The sequence below is a fragment of the Ornithodoros turicata genome, chromosome 2 (genome assembly GCF_037126465.1).
Source record: "Ornithodoros turicata isolate Travis chromosome 2, ASM3712646v1, whole genome shotgun sequence".
NCBI classification, from domain to species: domain Eukaryota; kingdom Metazoa; phylum Arthropoda; class Arachnida; order Ixodida; family Argasidae; genus Ornithodoros; species Ornithodoros turicata.
In genome coordinates this window covers 87,075,546-87,095,068 of record NC_088202.1, presented here as the reverse complement: position 1 = coordinate 87,095,068, position 19,523 = coordinate 87,075,546, and the positions used below count along the sequence as shown (strand labels likewise).

Below are 19,523 nucleotides of genomic sequence, written 5' to 3'. Positions count from 1 at the left end.
TCCACATACTTAGAGGTGACCAGCTGTCTTTACTTTTACATCGTTCAGCAAAATGATTTGTGATAAGCAACCGCCCAAAAATTAATATTCCACGTGCCGCGACTGTGGACTCTGAAAGCGCATGCATCATGACCTTGCATTGCAATGCTGCAGCATTACTTACAATCGCTTTAATAAGGTTGCAATAAGTTTACCAATAAACAGTGAATATGAAACCATGTTTTTATTTGTGTTTCTCTTCCTTGACACTCATGTATCAGAAGTGTTCTATCGGTGTGGGCGAGGAATATGCGTGATCATTAAGGGAGCCTATTACGAAGGAGTTGGAGTAGGGTCCGATCGAGGGAGGAAGGCCGATCACCTCGTGGTGGGACGCCCAAAGCCGCCTCATCTTCATTGGCCGCAGTACGTCGTAGCATCTGCAAGTAGTCGGCTGGCAGCGCTCCCGATGGCTCGTCCGATCGCTTCCCATGTCCTGTCCAAGAGGAAGGTGTTATACTAACGCAATCTTTTTTCCTCTTTCTTTTTTTTTTCTTTCTTATCATTACATGGTTGTGAGGCGCGTTGTGACATGCTCGATGCACACTACAATAAGGAACTATGTCGTTTTTTTTAGTTGCTGGTGTCCGTTCTTGATTTCGCAAATTTCTATGCTGGCACATGGCCAGTGGTATGTGTGCTATAAAGTGTCTTGACAATACATAAATGCCACCTTTTAGCAAAAACACAGTGCTCCCTGCTTCGATATGTCAATTATGAGTTTTTGTGATTATGTATTGTCTAGCAGCTGTACTGTCAGCTCATGGTAAGCAGTGCGCTTGTAGGTACTTCCGATTCCGTGAATAATTAATTGCTTTTTCATTTGAAAAGTGACATAGTCCAAGTTCAGCAGTTCCAGATAGAGCAGCTACTCAGAGCTATTACTTTTACTGTGCACTTTCTGCACGCGGAAGTCCTAACTGTGAAGGAATTCCTTGTGCATAACAATCTCCAGAAGTGAAAGTCACAAAAAATTATTGAGTTTTTCAACGAGCTTTCATCAGAAAAGAGCAATTTATGGCGGTGTTTGATTTATTGTGTGCTACGGAATCAACCTGTACACCTGCCATCCCGCATGCTTTTTTCTTGTATTCCCGCACGGCTCCGATGTCTTGTATGGGGCTGTTAGGTTACACAAAGCGGTCCTTTTACTGGAGCTGATGCCGCTTTAGCCTTTCCCTGAGGACACAGCTCCTGCCTGCCTAAGCGATCCTATTGCTGCTGCACCCATTGCATATGCCGTGTGCCAGTCCGTCCTCGTTGACATAAGGCTGGTAACGGGGTAACGAAGGTATCGCCGGGCAGACGAGCGGACTGTCTTCCGGGTTTGACGGCGCGCTGCTTGTGGGAAATGGAAGAGGGAGGAAAGGGGGAAAAGGAAGGCTCACTAATTCACTTGCTTTGTAGCTACATGGTCCTCCATTCTAGTCGCCCTTGCTTGTTGACGTCCTTCAAGAAGGCTAGCAGAGCTCTTTGGATGAGCTTCCAAAGCTGCAGGCCGCCACGGGACGGACTGTATCCTCGAGTTGGTGTTCCAACGTGCTGGTGGGCTGCACAGGTTGCAGAAGCCCACGCCTTGTATCAGATATGGTTGGGGAGTTCATTACGATGTGTTCCTCCATTTCTGTTTCTCCATATCTCCACAGTGGCGGATTCCAGGGTTCTGGGCATGGCCGAGCTTCAAGGCGCGGGCTCGTGTACAGGCGCTGCGAGGTTGAATACAAAGTAGGAGAAAAGCGTCGGCTATGGAGGGGCCAGCCATTGCGCCGTGTGATGGTGCAAATCCGTCTCTCGTGTGCTTTGTCATGGTGTAGTTTGTATGATTGCGTTCGAAGAGCAGAAATTGTTTGCGTGAGCTTTGAATTTCAGCCGAGTTTTGTGTAGGTGCTTTGGCGAGCGCATCCGCGAGCGCGAGCGCATCCAAGGATAGTAATATTTTTATAACGGAATGTGGTCAAGCATTATGACTTGTCCCATCCTTCAGTTTTCAATAGACGAACCATAAGGTTAGGATACGTCTTGATGTCTTCGTCCTGTAGTCTGCGAGGTCCCTTCTGATGGCAGTCGTGGCGCGTTGGCGTATGCTGGCTTGAGCTCTGGCATCCCCTTAGTATCCCCTTTGGTGTAGGGAGCTTCGTGGTAGTAGGCTGGCACTCGTACATCTGGCCTCAGATTTCCGTCCCGGGCATCCCGTCTGGTTACGTTCCAAGCGATGGCTTCTCAGTCAATGCGTTAGCAGGATGCAGAGCTGCAGGGCGATGTCCCGACGCGTCCGGGTTGTTCGCTTTTTCGGTGGGTTGCACCAAAGGGTTCGGTGGGTTTGTGGACGTTCGTATGACGTGTTGCGTTTCTAACCTCCTTGATTGGGCTCTCGGTGGAGAGAGTAAAACCTGTAGGAAGCTGTCTCAATTTGCCGCACAGGGAAGGTCTTGTCCGCCATCATGCATGTGTTACTTTCCACAGTCCATGCGCCCTACATTATTTTCATTTGCACAGTTACGCACCTGCTGATCCTCTGCGCACTTTGCGCACACGTGGACGCGATGGCATCCAGGGCTAGCGAGGCCGAAACGCCCGCATTTAGGTCACTGTATGGGATTCGTTCTAAAAGAAACCACCGGGAAATCAACTATCCCAGTATGCACATTTTAAGGGAGCAGCTCATAGAAGAACACTACTTTCAGCCACTCATCAGCTTTCCCAAGTCTGTGGACACTGACAAACGGAACGTTTCGGTATATGCTTGCTGTGATAGCGCGGTCGCTCACGACTGTATCAGACATGGGAGTTAGACTAATGGTCTTGCATCTTCCTTGACTTCGGATGTCGCTTTCGCTTCCACTTCTTTAGTTTCATCGTTGTTTCATTTTAAATGCAGCACTACTTGCTCTAGACAACAGCATGCAAATGGCCTTCGTGTCTTTTTCTTTTTTTCATTTGTTTTATGTTTTCATTTCATTTTCATTTTCATGTTATGTTAATGATAGCGCTTTTCGGCGATAAGCTGAACCATCTTAAACAGTATCGTCAGGTGTTAACTTACCTCCGAGGCAGGAATGGCCGTACAGCTTACAGCTATCTGTAAGATATGGAACATGAAGATTAGTTCATTTAAACACAAGCAGATGGGGTGAGTAAATACTGTTGCAAATGACAGGGGGTCCTTACTTATGGCTCTGGACCTCAAGCGAAGACTAAAAGCCAGCCTCACACTGGCATCTCTAAGGTCCTTGACTTTCAAATCAAAAGTATATCGGACACACACACATATAAAGATAGAATGATGAGATGGGGCTGATGCCGGCCAGCAGGCTGGGGGCTGCCCCAGTGCTATTTGTAGGTAATGAGAGTTGGTGATGGAGATGAGGATTCCGGTAATCAAAGGAGGGTGGAGAGGACTGTTGATGACAGGAAATCCCAAAGGTGACTGACGGTATATCGGACAGTGGCAAGTGAAGTATGCTCTTTCCTGTCCTCTAACCACTACGGTTAACTACAGGTGCTGATAACCGAAAAGCAGAAAATCCAGCAATCTGGTGAACGCAGGCTGAAGCAGAAGGCTCCTGGGGGGAGGGAGTATACGTATGTTTATCAAGAAAAAAATAAAGGAAAGGCTCTTGCTTCAACACGCAGAGATGGGCATTTCTGTCCTGTTCGTTGTTTGTTCATGACGTCAGTGGTGCTTTCGACGCCTTAAGATTCTAATAGCAATGCAATTACTAGGCCAAATTCAAGTAAATGTAAATGAACATTTTTGTAATTAGCAATTTCCGAGGCATACTATGCAATTCAGCTTTCCGTTTTTTTTTTTCGTGTTTCTTTTTTTTTTCTTTTTTTTTTTACACTCGTGATTGGTCACATATAGTCGGCAAGCTTAGGCGGTGATGTGCATGGCTAGGTGATTGGAATTCACTACGCAGTCAACAGACATGCATCTTGAACAATCATGCAAGGAGTGGTACGTCTATATCAACATGCCGCCATTCGATCAACAGCTGCTCCTTGTTGAAATGACAGACTGACCCTGTGGAATACGAGAACATTTTACAGAGTCAGATTCCAAATAAATAAAAGAAATGTACAAATAAATAAAATGTTTGATGATAGCCAGACCTGGAATTACGTAAACATCTCTATAAGTACACCACTGCATCGAGCCAGGTCTCCCTTCAGGGCCGTCTCCCTTCGGGATTCTCTTCTCAGGTTCAACACGGTTACAAGAACAAGAATGCGCTTTTCCAGCTTTCTCTCGAGTTATGTTCCCTCCGTTGATCAGAAAACTTTGCGTTTCCCTATAACGTCAAGCCTACGAGTATCGTCCTTGCTCCAACTTTTTTCTTTCTTTTTTTTCATTACGTAAAACATTACTATAAGACACAGACGCACTCGCTTGCCTTGCGATGTTCTCATGAAACTGATGATGAGACTTCGAAGTTGACAAGGTAATTTTGCTCGAAAAGATTTGGCTCGACTAAGGAGCGCCCAGTCGCTTTTGTTTGCTGTGCCTTGTGTTGTGGGGTATCTCATGCCGTATTTATTTTTATGTTCTCGCCTATGAGATTCTTTATTTTATTTTATTTTTTTCAGATTTCCAGATTTTTTCAGTTCGACCCATAGTGCTGATAACGCTCGAGTTGTCGTTCATCGATCCGGCTTCAACAATTCTAATTCACGTAAACGGGAAGAAAGCCGCCTTATCTACCACGTCAACTCGACTCATCCCGGAGGTCTTAATGAAAGACTCATTTTAGGATTCTAGTTTGTCGACACGTGTTGTAACATGCCGCCCTCTTACACGGATCTCGTGTTAGCCCCGTAGCGGGCTGGGCGATATATACAACATGTTTCCCGACATCCCCCACATTTCGTCCCTCTAGTCTAAAGAAGAGCTTTCGCTCGAAACGTCACCCCCCCCCCCTTTTCTTTGCTTCCCTCTTCGGTACACCAGTTCCCCCCTTTTTTTCTCTCTGTGTACGTGTACCTGGCAGCCCTTTTTGGTTTTCGTTCTCTATGAGATTCTTTACAGATGCTGTAAGATTTTGTACACTGGATGATTTCCGTATCATGTGCGCACTAGAATAACTTGAAAATAGGACAGCCCCCGCAGTGCTCGGGGAACGAAGAAGGACGGAGGACAAGGCACTGAACTGACGAACTTCTTCGTTTTTCCAGGATGTCCTATTTTTAATTATGTTCCACCAAACAGTCCAGTTCATCACTCTGCGACAGACACAAACAAAAACACGAACGTACCACACAACACAGATATTTCATTTCATTTAATTACCTGAAATGGAAGTGAGATATGATGTTCGACTTCAACAGCTTTACCTCGCCGAAAATGCGGAGGTTGATAGTATTCGTGCACCTGACGAGTTGGGTATGTTTGTTATGCCTCGGAGTGTAGTTCGCGTTACCTATATGCGTGTGGCTGGGGGACACGTTGATATTGGTGGTTAATCCACGGAAACCTTCAGTCGTATGTTCTGGTATTAGCGGTGTCGATTTTCTACGCATCTGCCTTTGTCGTAAAACTTGAGTTTCAGGTTCACATCGATACAAAATAACTGTCTTTTACATATCTGTTTAATAGAACTTGGGGGGGGGGGGTGGATCACACCATTCCTTATTGAGTGCTGTCTGTAATGTTTTCTACGTGGAAACTCAGTTCATGCATGCGGTGAGGAGAAACGGGTGAAATGGTGTGGGTACACGCAACAGATACATACAGGGTGTTTCTCCTGACGCTTCAAACAACATAATAAAAGTAACTACTCGCGACATATTAACGTCGGTCAAAACTGTTTAACGATGCTGTTTATGCAGTCTTGTGGAATAATTATCATAGGCGTTCGTGTTTTTCTGAAAAAAATTGCTCAGATGCAACCTCGATAACTCGCCCAGTAAACCCTCGTATTTTCCTGAACTGTAACAAAGAAGTTCTCGCCTCCAGGAACGGCCGCAGTGTGAGCAGCTGGCTCGGCACTGACATTTCGATATCAGAAGGATAGAAAACATTAGGCATCTTTACAATAAGGTACCCAATCGCTTTGAGGGCCCAAGAAACTCAGAAGTCATGACTGCACACCTGCGCAAAACACTGTTTGCCCAAGTGACGACCGCTTATTTATTTGAGGTCCAATAGCGCAACGCAGTCAGAAAAATATTTCGGGAGGTATTCTACGGGAACTTTACATGGAGGAGGAGGATTTCACCCTCGTTTTATTCCCACTCTCAAATGTCTGATTTCGGGGGAGAGGGGCAGCGAACCCCAAACCTCCCCTTGGCGATGCCACTGCCCCAAATTAGGTTACTTTTTACCATCAAACGACCCATTTTCGAAGAACTACAACAATTATGACAAGGACCGATAGTACGACGTTATCGCACAATTTGATTAGGACGTTGCAGGATGTTACATCGGCTTCTCTTTTGTTTCCCTCCTTTCTTGTCGCTTCCTTTCTCAGTGTGGGCAATGAGAAGTTCTCGTACTTTTATTTTTCCTGATGTATACTCACCTTCGTACTAAAAAATGTAAGCCGAATATTTGTGAACGAGTACTTCATTTATTTTATTTTTTTCGGGTGCGAAGCATCCTGTATGCAAAATAACATTGGTGCTCTGCAAGTGGGTGCGTGCGACACCGATGCGTGCACACACCTCGTCGTGTGTTCCACTTACCGGGAGCGTTCCGCGCTTGAGAAGTGTCCGTTCTGCGATCTATAGCAAAGGAGCCATTTTCAAAGCTTATCGCGCGTACATCGTGTCATTCTCACTTTGTGGACACTCAGACAACAACAGACTGACTGGGTGTTGGAGTGGTTTGTGAATTCTGTCGTCGCGGATGTGTGGTACCGCCCTTCATCGATGATCACAGCTACGACTTACCCACGGAGTCGGATAGATCAAGGTAAACCTGCCAGAGATAATGCCTCCAGGTCATAGGTGGGGAGTAACGCGTTACAAAGTAGTGCGTTACCGGTAACGCGTTACATTCGAGTAGTGAAATATGGTAACGCGTTACATTTGGGGAGAAAAGTAACGAGTAACGTAACGTCACTACATTTTTACTAACTAACGCGTAACGGCGTTATGCGTTACTGCGTGTTCGGGAACATTGGTTCATCGTCTAAACTTGAAAGCTTGAGCGAGGATATAGTGCCTGCAGAATACGGGAAAATCCCCGATTTTTTCTATTCATCTTCAACAATGAGAAGAAGGTCACATCGGCACCCACGAAGAACGCAAAAGAAAGGCTATTGACCTACACTGGTTGAGATGTCACCTTTGTTTATCAACTCTGTTTTGTTTTGTTTACCTATGTTTACCACACTCCCTCTGGTATTTCTCGGACGAATGGGGCAAAAGCGACAGAAAAATAGCCTCTGCCCTCTGAACAAGTAACAAAGTACCAAGGAATTGGCTATTTCGATTTGTACTATGTGAGATAAAAGGTCACCATCTCTATCAACCTTCACAAGGAGCACCACTGTTCATTAGGCGTCCTCTCAGACAAACGGGCGAAGCTCTATTTTGAACATCAACTACTTCTGCGTTGCAATAAATCGGACATGTAAGTTGTGTTCATGCGTGACTTTTGGTTGTGCGCAACATTTCTTGTATTGGTTTGCGGAATGCACTTATGTAACTCAACCAAAATGGTACATATTATAACGACAACTGGTGAAGTAATGCAAAAGTAACGGCATTACTTATTAGAAGTAACGGCGTTAGTAACGCGTTAACTACTATCGCAACAGTAACGAATAACGTAACGCGTTACTTTTTGAAAATGTAGTTAGTAACGGTAGTGCACTACAAAATAAAAGTAACTTCCCCACCTATGCTCCAGGTTTGAACTGTGCTTAATGGTACGTGGTAGCTAAGGCACGCAGAGAGGTGATCCATCGCATTTCGTTTCCGCACAGCTTTCACGCTGTTACTACGCGTTACTTTATGCAGCCATTAAAAGTATATCGTTTGCGCACGGATTAAATGTAATCTGGTTGCTCCTGTCTCTGAAACTGCGTGCTATTTCTCAGAGAGGCACAACCACCCAACGACTTGAAATACACACCTCATACTAACGTAGTATAGGTCGGCGAATGACGCCTGTCTCGGTGGATCAGTTGGTAGGGTCACTCATGATTAGAAGTGTGCGCGGGTGCTGTTATATCCACAGATCCGACTGATATCCACACAACATTATTTTTTCGCCGATAGAAATATAATATATTGAAATTTGCGCTGATAAAATGCGGTAAAATCGCGCGGCTCTGCGGTAGGCGCGGATATCCGCGTTTTACCCGGAAATAAGTGTTAGTGCCTCTGCCACCGTCCCTTATGCCTGGTTCACACTGCAACTCTCCGTTGCGGTACTGATCGGGTGCGGACGCGGTTGTCGTACGACACGCTGTTCAGACACATGCGTTCTTGATACGGAAAACGCCTGCGTTTGACCAATCATGCCTCCACTCTTTCTTCGTCTCTCTCTCTCTCTCCAGTGCGCCTTCGCTCATTGGTCAGCTGCGTAGCCGGAGGTAATCCGTACCGCATGGAGTTCGGTCGAGCCCAACTCTTGTGGTGCGTATGCTTTTTGGTTCGCCGTACTTCGTTGCCATGACAACCGTGCCGCACCACATCCGTAACACGTGAAAATGCAACAATCTGAACCAGGCATTAGGGGGAGCCGTAATAGAGAGCACGCAGTGAATCCAATATGGTGTCCAAGTGTGTCATCCCTTGCATATTGCTCTGACTTTAACTGCTATTATTGGGCAATATTAGGAAATATTGGAGTTTGTATGATGAAAAGTAGAAACGTTCGTAACATAACAATTTCGTCATGAGGATTATTTCCTGCAAATGCAATGACCACGGATGTGCGTATATACTCAACACCTGCGCGGATGCGAATGTACCTACGGATGCGGTCGCGGATGTTATATGCGCGAACACCGTGCGGATACTGTCAATTCTATCCCTCCTATACTCATGGTCATAATTATTTCCCGACATAGGGCCACAAAAATTATCGGCGAATGCAGCTTAATTCTTGAGTACTGCATCCGCGTGATTGCGCTATCCAATAGCACAATCACACGGACGCATGGATACTGGTTAACGATAAGTTTATTTTTAAAACAAAATATGTCGCTAAACCACATAACGTTTCGACAAAACAACAACAACAACAACTTGATTTTATGATTGGGGAGTTCGATATGCTGTCTGTTCACACTCGTTTCCGGATGCTGTAGTGCCGCATAAGTGCACCGTGATTCGCACAACGGGTGTCGCCCTGAAGATTTGGTTCATGCCCGGCATTTATCCCAGAAGCATGATGTGAGCTGAAGAACTGTAGGGCTCTGTGAATAGTCACTTTGTAACCGAAGCGAATAGTGATGTAACTGAAGCAAATACGAAGCGAATCGTTATGTAACCGAAGCGATTACAAGGTGATCAGTTACATAATTGAACTGAATGCACGTACACGATCATCGAAAAGGAACAGCCGCCGGATGCTGCATTAGGTGATTCACTAGTGTTGCGGTATTTGACGGCGTTTTAAGAACACCACCGCATTTCGAAGCGCCTTGTCTTCGTCGATAGAATCACAAACTTTGCTAACGTTCCGATGACCACATCCATCAGAAATATTATGAATGGTGTCTTGCAAAGCTCGGTGATGGACACACGCCGCGCATTAACTGCCGCTCAACGCCGATTTCCAGGAATCGAAAGCACCGCAAAACACGCGGACTCCCCTAGATCTTCTCAGAGTGAAGGTAACCTGTCCTCGTTTTAGTTTACGGAAGGCTTGCCCATTGAGAAACGTTCACGATGCTAAGACTGCTGGAATGTGTCGCGGATAGACGCGTGATGTACTCATAATCATACGGAGCACCGCAACGAAGCAGCGTTTGCTTTTGTTGTGTCTATCTCCGCTTGTGGTGCTTTCGGGTTTACGTGTGCAGATTCAGAACTATTCAAATAAATTAGGTCTGAAACAGATAGCATTCGATTCGATTCGAATATAGAATTTGATATTCGATTCGAAATTTGAATACAGAATTTCTTATTCGATGCGGAATTCGAATTGAATGCACAATTATTCGCTTCGGTATTTGAAAAATCCGAATAATTCACACAGCCTTAGTTAGTTGCCAATGACTGACTTGAGCACAGCACAAGGAAGATGGGTTAGGGAATGCCAACTTACTGTTGCGTCGAAGGATGGTAAATATTCTCTTGTCACGGTAGCTATCTTCGGTAGAATCATCTGCACATGAAAAGGAGTAGATTGGTGGGTGGGGATACAGCGCATCTACGTCATCTTGGGAAGGACTCTCCATTGAAGGTACCACTACTACTACTACTACTACAAGAACGATTTACGATGTTTCGAGAACGTATGTGCTTTTCGTCTCCATGTATGTCTGTGTGTGGTTGCTGGTTTCTCGATGTGTATTTCATTGTATACGCAACTTATCGTGACGATTCGGAATTTGACGGCGCATCAGCTTCTGTGGTAAAAATGCTAAAAACATGTCGAGGGAGGATCCGGCAAGATAGAAATCGATGGTAAATAAATCAAAAGGCCCTTAGAGCGTTAAAGTTGGAAGGAAAATTATGGCCAATACTTGCAGACTTGGAAAATACACTGACTACAAAACACAGGGGAAATCCAGCTAGAACAGCAAGCCTCGCGAAATCGCAGGAACAGAACTCATAAATATTTCACGTAACCCATGTCTGTAAGGAAACTATACAGACTTTCGGAGAGGTGCAAGCGGTTCATCACCCAGCATTAGAGCTAGGAGCGAAGTGGCAAAAACTTTATACCAAATTTACAAAAGTGCTGTGTGCGATAGGTTTCATAAATGGTCGCATGATAAGGATGTGAAAATTGAAAGGTGCTCTCTATAATATGTGCACTTGTGTGGTTTCTTCCGCGCAGATCAGGAGCTTGTGTACCAGGGAAGCATGAACCGCAAGTGTACTCAAGTAATTACGAGACGTATACTCCCAGTTTTACACCACAGCACCACCGCCACAATGCAGACGAAAATTGTTTGCGTTGTCTGTAGCTCCTCCTTAAACGTCCCAAGTGGTGTGTGCTGTGATTTTTTTTTTTTTCAGCGTAGTACCACTTAACGTATAAAAATAATAAGAAGAAATTTTTAAAGCACGGGGTCGACTGTATTTCACTTGAGGAAAGCATTGACAGGTATACCACACGTAATTCTATCAAAATTCCCAAACAGTGTATCTTCTATCATAAAAGTGTAATGAAATTAATTTTGCCAGGCTAATGTAACTGTTTCCTGCTGGAGACAAAAAGCGCATGATTTACCCCATGCCATCACGAAACAGTGCGTTATTAGTACACAAAGCCCTCCCACTTGTAATGTTGAATTCGTTTCGTCGTATTTATTTCTAATGGTTTCGCCTAACAAAAAACTCCATGAAACTCAGTGAAAAGAATAAAACAGTCGCCACAATACGTCGACATGCAGTGATACACTCACTGCCGACGCTCCCACACAATAACGCTCCCTTCCGAGCACCTCATCTGAGGAGCATTATGTTTTAACCTAGATCTATGTAATGTAATGTAATGTACCGTTCTCCAAAATGTAATTCCCGAACGAGAGGCTCGCCTGGACCGTATGGGAATGCACTTTTCGGACCTTTCCAGGATACTGTCAGGGCACACACACCGCAAACCAAAATAGAGTACATTCCTGCGGCACTCTGTACCGGTAATTCGGCAAGCATTAATACTAAAGGATAATTTTGCCCATGGAATCTACAGGATAATTTCGCCTATGGAGTTGTTTTACCTATGTAGCACCTTTGGAATTCTACATTATATATAGCACACACGAGGCAGCAGCAACGAAAAGCGACCAAAGCTCATTTATTTCTCACGCAACTCGAGGTATCGCTCGCGGTCTGAACATGAAAAACCGTCACCAACAGTATAACGTGGACGTACCCACCACCGGTCATATGGGGTGTGGTCGACAAAGAAGGCGTTGTCACGACGTGTGTTCTACAACTCACGTCCGCATCTCTCTTATCTTTCCTTACTCGTCTTATACGCATGACCACTTTAAAGCTCTTCCTCCTACATCCACTCTCAATCGCTCATATGTTGTTCATATTTGGCGACAACACATGCAAAGCTTCAGCACATCAGTAGATACCTCATGTAGATATGTGCAAGTAAATGTGCGCAATAACTAACATTTCCATTGTAAGACTGATGCACTGGTACTGGTTTTGTAACGCCTCCATACGCTTCATGAAGACCATAGAGTGAAAAACATTCCTTGCATATTCCACAACCCGTTAAAGTAAACGCAAAAAATATCTCCCATACTAGAGTACCCGCAGGCAGACCGCTCGGAAATAGCACGCCACTACCACCATAGTGGAATACTCAAAAATACCAGTTGTGCTTCGAATTAATCGCGTCCTCCACCGCGTTATCCATATGATATCATCCGAAACCTCGCAACAGTAAACCCTTTGGCGTTTGAGATGTGGTTTGAATGGCTTACCGACTGCTGCTGAACGCGCACATAGCACAAGCACAGTGAGCAGAAGCAGTGATAGTTCAGCGTGGCCCCGCATTCCGACCTTCCAACTTGGAGGAAGCTTAGTATTCTATGAGCCATAGCTAGGTAACCAAGCCTTTTATACTTCGCCCTAAGATTCCATTACCGTTATTATCGAGCGCATGGTAAAAGCAATAGCCAAAATGAGCGATTGAGGACGAGCAGCTACACGGTGGAAAGAGTCAACAACGGGAGTTTACCACGCGACATCTACAAATATAGAATTATGATAAGATGAGTGCTTCCTCTACTTAGAACAGAGTACACGAACCGTAGGAGTCAGGACGGTAGAGGTAAAGGATATTACAATAATGAGAGATCAACCACCCGCAAAATTATTGCCTGACTACCTCTTCTCTGATTATTCTTCGCGTAGAAAGTCCTGTATATGAAGTGCACACAGATATTTCTTCATCGCTGCTCTGAGTACCAGAGGGTTTAGCTCAGACAACGTGCTCGTCGTAAATAACGCAGCTTTGTGATGGCGTGCGTGCGAGTTTATGTTCGGGAATATTCCCGGTGATCTATCGGTTGATGAACTTATTACATTATGTTACGTCGCTTTATTGTGAATCATAATTTGTTTCTTAAGGAACATTCCGCAAATGCCTGGAAGGCCAGTGGATGCGTTGTGTGCCAAAATGGTCTAGTGTATTGCTGCCTCCATAGAGTGTAAGCGTGGTAGAGAGAAGAAGACGCCAGTGCTTGGGAGCGCGTGCATAATGTTTACCGGGTGACGGGGTGAGTCACTGAGATGTCGTACTGAACACTGCCACAGGTTTTAACTAGGAAGGGAATTGAAGATGCATAGAACACCACGCGGTACGCTTACTGGGATCTTACTTAGTGAAAGCTGAATGTGAGGTCTACGTAAGTGCGGGAGCGTTCGGTGGATTTGCTATGGTCTCCAGGAACTGGCTCGCATTTTAAGACGTGGCCTTACTAAACGTCTGCTTAGCGACAAATTGCTCAGGAATACTAAGTACGTAACTCTGTGATCCCTTATTAAAATTTAAGGTAGACGAAGTTTTCGTATGAACAAGTGGGCCGTACTAATCCACCAGACGAAGTTGGTCGAGACACGTTGTCACGAACCTCCGGGTCGTAGACTGTGTTTAATGTGAACGTAGTAAAAGTACTGTGATGTGCATAAATATGCATCCGGGTGCATTTACGTACACGTAACGATATACACAATATTTCCACCAGCACACGAGAGTGTAGACGTGTCTGGTGGCGGTGGTGATACCCAAGAACACACTGTCGTCCCAGGGATATCCTAAGAGCATCATGCATGGACGGGGGTGAGATCCCCAGGAAGGTCAATTCGGATCCTCAAATTGTCCTCGAGGTGTCAATGTGGCACTATGTATGGTATATTCAGAATGTCCTCAGGCCTCCCTTACGGTCAATTTTAGGACAGTGTGGCGACACATCAGAGATGAAATCTAGCTTCGCTTCATTGTATCTTATTTGTTTCTTCCACATGCCCAGACAGGATACATGGCATTCCGTAATTTCGAGAGTCCTGCTCGCCTGTTATTCAAAATGAAGAGTGAGCCGTCTAAGTTTAATTCGATTATGCAAAAAACAATACTCAAGCGAGGAATTGCTTGGAGTATTAACTCTCCATCAACCAGCAGAGTTGTGCCTAACTCGTTACTTGGTAACGGTTACTATTTTTGGCAACGAAGTAACGATTCAGTTACTTTTTAAAATATGGTAATAGTAACGGAATCAGTTACAAAAATTGGTAACTCGTTACCGGCGTTACTCGTTCCTTTTGTTCAGCGCGGGGGAGCACATTTGGGCAAGGAGGTAGGCCACTTGAAATGGAACTGCCCCCGTTTGAAGGGGCGCAGGAAGCCTCGGCAGCACGTTAAGGCAGCAGCGTCCGACCGCTCGTCATCGTCCGGAACTGCATTTCTCGTCACTCCCGAATTGCCAGGTAGACCATGGTACGTTGACTCTGGCGCTACCTGAGCCACGTGTGTAACGACAGGGACTTCTTCACGGAGAATTATCGTCAGTCAGCAGAAACTGTTACCGTGGCGAATGGTCAGAGAATTTCTTCACATGGATCGGTGATGGCATTCTACAGTGTCGCATTTCTGACTCCAAGTGCAAGTCGGTCAAGGTGAAGAATGTACTCTACCTACCCTCCCTCGAGAGTAATCTTCTGTCTGTCAAGCGCCTCACGCAACAAGGCAACGTGGTGACATTTCAAGGAGACCACTGTATCGTCACTAGGAGGCAGGAGGTGTTGGCTAAGGCAAGAGTGGAAAATGGCCTCTATCGCTTGTCGACTTTGAGTACTACGGCTGCCAATGTCTCTCGGACGTCTAGTCACCGAGAGTGCGTACACGTACGGCACCTTCGTCTCGGGCATAGAGGCGCAGTAGCAGTCAAGCGTTTACAGCAGGAGGATTTGGCAGATGTGATCCTGATCGGCGACTCGACCACTTGGTAAAATTTAACAGCTGTATCAAAGGAAAGATGAAGAGGGCATCCTTTTCTAAAGAAACCTCGTCGCGAGCGGGAGCTGTTCTGCAGCTTGTCCACACAGATGTCTGCGGCCCCATGAGGACTCCTAACGCCTAGCAAAAACAAGTACTTCCTCACTTTCATCGACGATTTTTCACGATACATTGTCCTGTACCTGCTGAAATCTAAGTACGAGGTATCTGCAAAGCTGGAGGAGTACTTGGCCCTGATGCACACAAAGGTTGGGCGTCATCCGCAGGTAATTCGCGCCGATAATGGGACAGAGTACACCAGTGGCAAGACACAGGCCCTTCTGCGCAAGTACGGTGTAACATTACAGACATCAGTTCCGTACAACCCAGAGCACAATGAGGTCGCCGAGAGAAAGAACAGGACATTCTGTGACAGCGCAAGGGGTATGCTTTTCGGGGCAGGCCTTCCAAAGTTATTGTTGAGGAAGATGACACAATGACGTCACTACGCACCATCCTCGTGATCGCGCTTGAGCGAGGGTTTTCATTCCACTTCAGTTTGTTGCATTAAACGGACATCTCTTCTGTCACCTCTGTGGTTCCTTGGCTTTATTCCACATCTGGTGCCGAAACCCGGGAGGCGATTTTGTGCAAGGATTACTGACTGCCATAGGTTGTCATGGATAACTTGGAACGACTGAAGAAGATGCGAGCTTCCAGCCGAGCGACTGTGACGCGTATCATCAACGATTTGAAGACCCTCATAGCTACATCGCCCCACGATCCTGCTCAGCTTACTGCGAAGCTTACGTTTCTCGAAACAAAAGCATCAACCTTGACTCAGCTCAACCAAGAGATCCAGGCCCTTATCGACGAAGCATCTTTGGAAGCAGAATGCGAGGCCTGCGATCAGTACTCGGAATCTATTATCACTATCTCGGTTCAAGTCCGTGAAGCTCTGAACACCGCTCTCGGTATCACGAGACTGGCATCCGCTCAGGTCGGCGGTGCTCCACAGCCTTCGTCTGCTACATCTCAAGGCGTGGGCCCTCCTGCAGACGGCGTCAAATTGCCGAAGTTGCGGATTGACTCCTTTTCTGGTGAGCTGTCTCAGTGGCAAGGTTTCTGGGATCAGTTTCGTGTCAGTATTCATGAGAACCCCAGACTTTCTAACGTCAACAAGTTCAAATATTTGATCTCACTCGTCACCGGACCCGCTGCTCGAGCGATAGAGGGGCTATCACTCAGGGACGAGAACTACGTTACGGCCGTCGATATCCTCAAGGCACGGTTTGGCAAGACTGAGCTTTTGGTGAGCGACCACTTGGATTCTTTGTTCGACTTGCCTCCTGTGAAGTCTATTGATGATATCAGAAGTTTGAGAAAGTTCCATGAAGCCGTTACGGTTCGAATTCGGAATCTTCAGAGTCTGGGTGTATCACGAAGCCAATATTCGATTACCATTTTCCGGACAATTCTTCGGAAGATACCTTCACCACTTGAGTTGGAATACTACCGTGTGAACAGAACCGACTCTGCAACCGCCTCGGCAGCCACGTCGACGGCCGATGATCTGTCATCACTTTTGGATTTCCTTGAAAAAGAAATTGAGTTTCGAGAACGGGTCCGCAGGCCGACAGCTTCGTCTAAGGAGGAGACTGCTGATCGCCGCAAGACACCCCTTTACCCTTCTGCTGCTTCTTTAGCAGCCAGCGCGACGGCAGCGGTGTGTGTACTCTGCAAGTCTAAGGAGCATTCGCTAGAAGCTTGTACAGCCCCACTGAGCGCAGCGGACAAGAGGAGCCTATTGCGTCGGGAAGGACGTTGCTTTCTGTGTGGCAAGCGGTCACATTTGTCGAAGGATTGTCGCGTCTGCTACAGACTTCGTTGCCAAAATTGCAATAGGCGGCATCTCACACAGTTGTGTCTGGAGGGCCTTTCAGCTTCGTCGTCCAATGTCGCTGTTACTCCAGACATCGTTACGACATCTCCTGCTCCGTCGTCGAGCGCGGCAGTGGTTCAGGACATCGTCACGACCATGTCCTCTGCCCCACATGCTCCCAAAGTGCAGCCTGAACGGGAAATTCTTTTGCAAACAGCAAATGTATGGGTACAGGGCGAGAATGGCCAACGACGCCTGGTGCGAGTTCTGCTCGATGGCGGCAGCCAGCGCAGTTTTATCCGCAAGGATATCTCGGCCAAGATTGGATGCACTGCGTTGCGTACTGAGGACTTGCATATTCACACCCTTGGAAATGTCGCTCCCTCCCGTACTACATACCGTTGCGTACAAGTAGTACTGTGTAGCCAATTCGCTTCTCCTGACCGGGACCCTGCAGTTACGATCGAGGCACTTGAATACGAGCAAATATGTTCGAACAAGCTACCAGCCCTTAAAGGGACTGTCGCATCCGGAACCGTGGTTACGAATCCAATACCAATGTGTTCGGTACACTAGCACGAGCTATTTGCGAAATTTTCTCCTTCCAAAACGAACCGGGTGATGAGGAATCGAATTTAAAAGATCCGGTTTCGTTTTGATCCTCGAAAGCGCCAGCGCCAACAACATCGCGTGACGCAAGTTCGAATCTGGCTAATCCGCTGTGAAGGACGCTGTCGTCTGCCGCCAAGTCTGGGGCTGCTTTGTTTTTTTCCGGCACGTCGCCCGTATTCACATGTGACACTTTCTAGTGACTCGGATACTATCGCTACGCTTGCATCCTTCGCGTGGGATGTCGTTTGGAAACCGACGCAGCGTTCCCGACTCCACGAAAACTTCCTTCGAAAACCTCGATGTTTGATTTCGCACGCCAAGGATACAGCTACAGCCAGACCACAGACGAAGCGAAAGTTGGAAGCAGCTACATCACTAGCGGGTATCCAGATGAAGCAAGGAGTGTTCATGCTGTCCGTGTATGCTCCTCGCATTTCACCGATAATGTGTACCTGGATGAGAACATCATGGAAGTGCAACTTGGATTGACACAAAAAAGGAACGAATTGAAACTTGACGCCGTTCCGACAGTGTTCCACGAACAAAGCGAGCCAGCAACTTCGACAGTAAGTCACAATGTCTATGTAGTTTCCCAATCGGGTCTGTCACTCTTGCGCGTGAGTAACTTAGCAGCAAAAGACGAAATCGGTACAACGTAAGGTATCCCCTAACCTATGATTTAATAACTAGATAAATAAAATACAATAAACAAGTTCAAGTGATGTCATTCATATGAACGTGATTAACTTTTCTCGTTGTCGGACGCGTTATCATGAAACTTTCACTGTTACTGAACCTGTGACTTTTGTGGAATGTGGTAGACATGATTGGTTTTCATGTGTATTACAGCTGCAGGCAGTTCGACAGGGTCAAGCGCAAGTGGTACGTATATTACTTAAATACATATAATATGTGTTTACAATTTTTGGACACAGAACAATTCGCAAACTATGAACCCCGATCACTAAAAGGAAGAACTGACGCTGTTTGTGTGCTGGTGTTGGAAACAGGCACTATACAAACAGTACCTCTGTCCGTAACATAAGCGCCATAACCCACTTCCCAGTTACCTTTTATCTCTCTGTTTGTGAACTGTTTGTGTGCTGTAGGGCGGCGGTTCTTGCGGTTGTCGTAGCCAACTTGAGGTGCACTTTTGACGTTCTGTGTTATAGAAGGACCAGGTGCTGCTGAACAACTCCCATCCATCCATGAAACGGCATCAAACAATGTACGTGTGTGCACGGCAATTTTGCTGAGAGACCTGGTTTTTACACTAATGCCTTTACGACGCCTCTGACAAATTAGGATCTTCCAGAACAGTGCTTTCTTCATCCAAGTTCAAGAAGTAAAGAGAATGACTTCATGGCTTCTACTGACATCTCACAGCTACATGCCAAGACAAAATAACTTGACAGCAGGAAATGAAAAAAAAAAAAAAGGTCCGTTTCAGATCCACCCAAATCTTTGTGCAGAGGCTGACAACAACAACGCTATTGTGAGATGATGAATGATGCTGATGCAGCGTTGAGATTAAGCCCTTGTTTCCTTTTTTGCAATGCTATACATTACTGCTGGTTAAATGTAAAATGATGCACCTACCTCCAGACATTAAAGGGGCTACCGGAGATGTAGTGTCAATTCAACAGAAAACCTGCATGTTCTACGAGGCACTGTCACATAAGCATTGGCCAAATTTGCTGTCCTGTGAGCTTTGATATAGGATATGCCGTGGATAGTAAGAGGCCTCTTACTGTAAAAGGGAGGTGCATTAATCGAGTAGTGGGGTCTGAGGCATGAGGGCCATTTCAGGATGTACTAACCCTTCTAAAATTTTACACTTGGTTATGCCCAGAGATCGATCCAGATCCCCCCCAACACCCCGAGTTTTTTTCCTGTGTACCACTGTTA

At 46.0% G+C, this 19,523-nt stretch overlaps 3 protein-coding genes across 4 annotated transcripts; 2 read left to right on the top strand and 1 right to left on the bottom strand.

Moving 5' to 3' along the window:
* Positions 1-210: 210 nt before the first annotated feature.
* LOC135383817 (uncharacterized) lies at positions 211-12,700 on the bottom strand. 2 transcript variants are annotated; one of them, XM_064613135.1, is made up of 4 exons: positions 12,609-12,700; positions 10,262-10,321; positions 3,083-3,118; positions 211-475 (listed from the first exon to the last, which is right to left on the bottom strand). In XM_064613135.1, the coding sequence occupies exons 1-4, from the start codon at positions 12,679-12,681 to the stop codon at positions 300-302; spliced, it is 345 nt and encodes a 114-aa protein (XP_064469205.1). In that variant the 5' UTR covers positions 12,682-12,700; the 3' UTR covers positions 211-299. The 2 variants fall into 2 exon arrangements, with proteins under 2 accessions (XP_064469205.1, XP_064469206.1); XM_064613136.1 differs by lacking the exon at positions 10,262-10,321.
* Positions 12,701-15,800: 3,100 nt separating this feature from the next.
* LOC135384848 (uncharacterized) lies at positions 15,801-17,579 on the top strand. The gene has a single exon (XM_064614032.1). The coding sequence runs from the start codon at positions 15,801-15,803 to the stop codon at positions 17,577-17,579; it is 1,779 nt and encodes a 592-aa protein (XP_064470102.1).
* Positions 17,580-17,629: 50 nt separating this feature from the next.
* On the top strand, positions 17,630-19,227 carry LOC135383816 (uncharacterized). The gene is made up of 3 exons (XM_064613134.1): positions 17,630-18,181; positions 18,465-18,497; positions 18,788-19,227. The coding sequence occupies exons 1-3, from the start codon at positions 17,915-17,917 to the stop codon at positions 18,869-18,871; spliced, it is 384 nt and encodes a 127-aa protein (XP_064469204.1). The 5' UTR covers positions 17,630-17,914; the 3' UTR covers positions 18,872-19,227.
* The last annotated feature ends 296 nt before the right edge of the window (positions 19,228-19,523 follow it).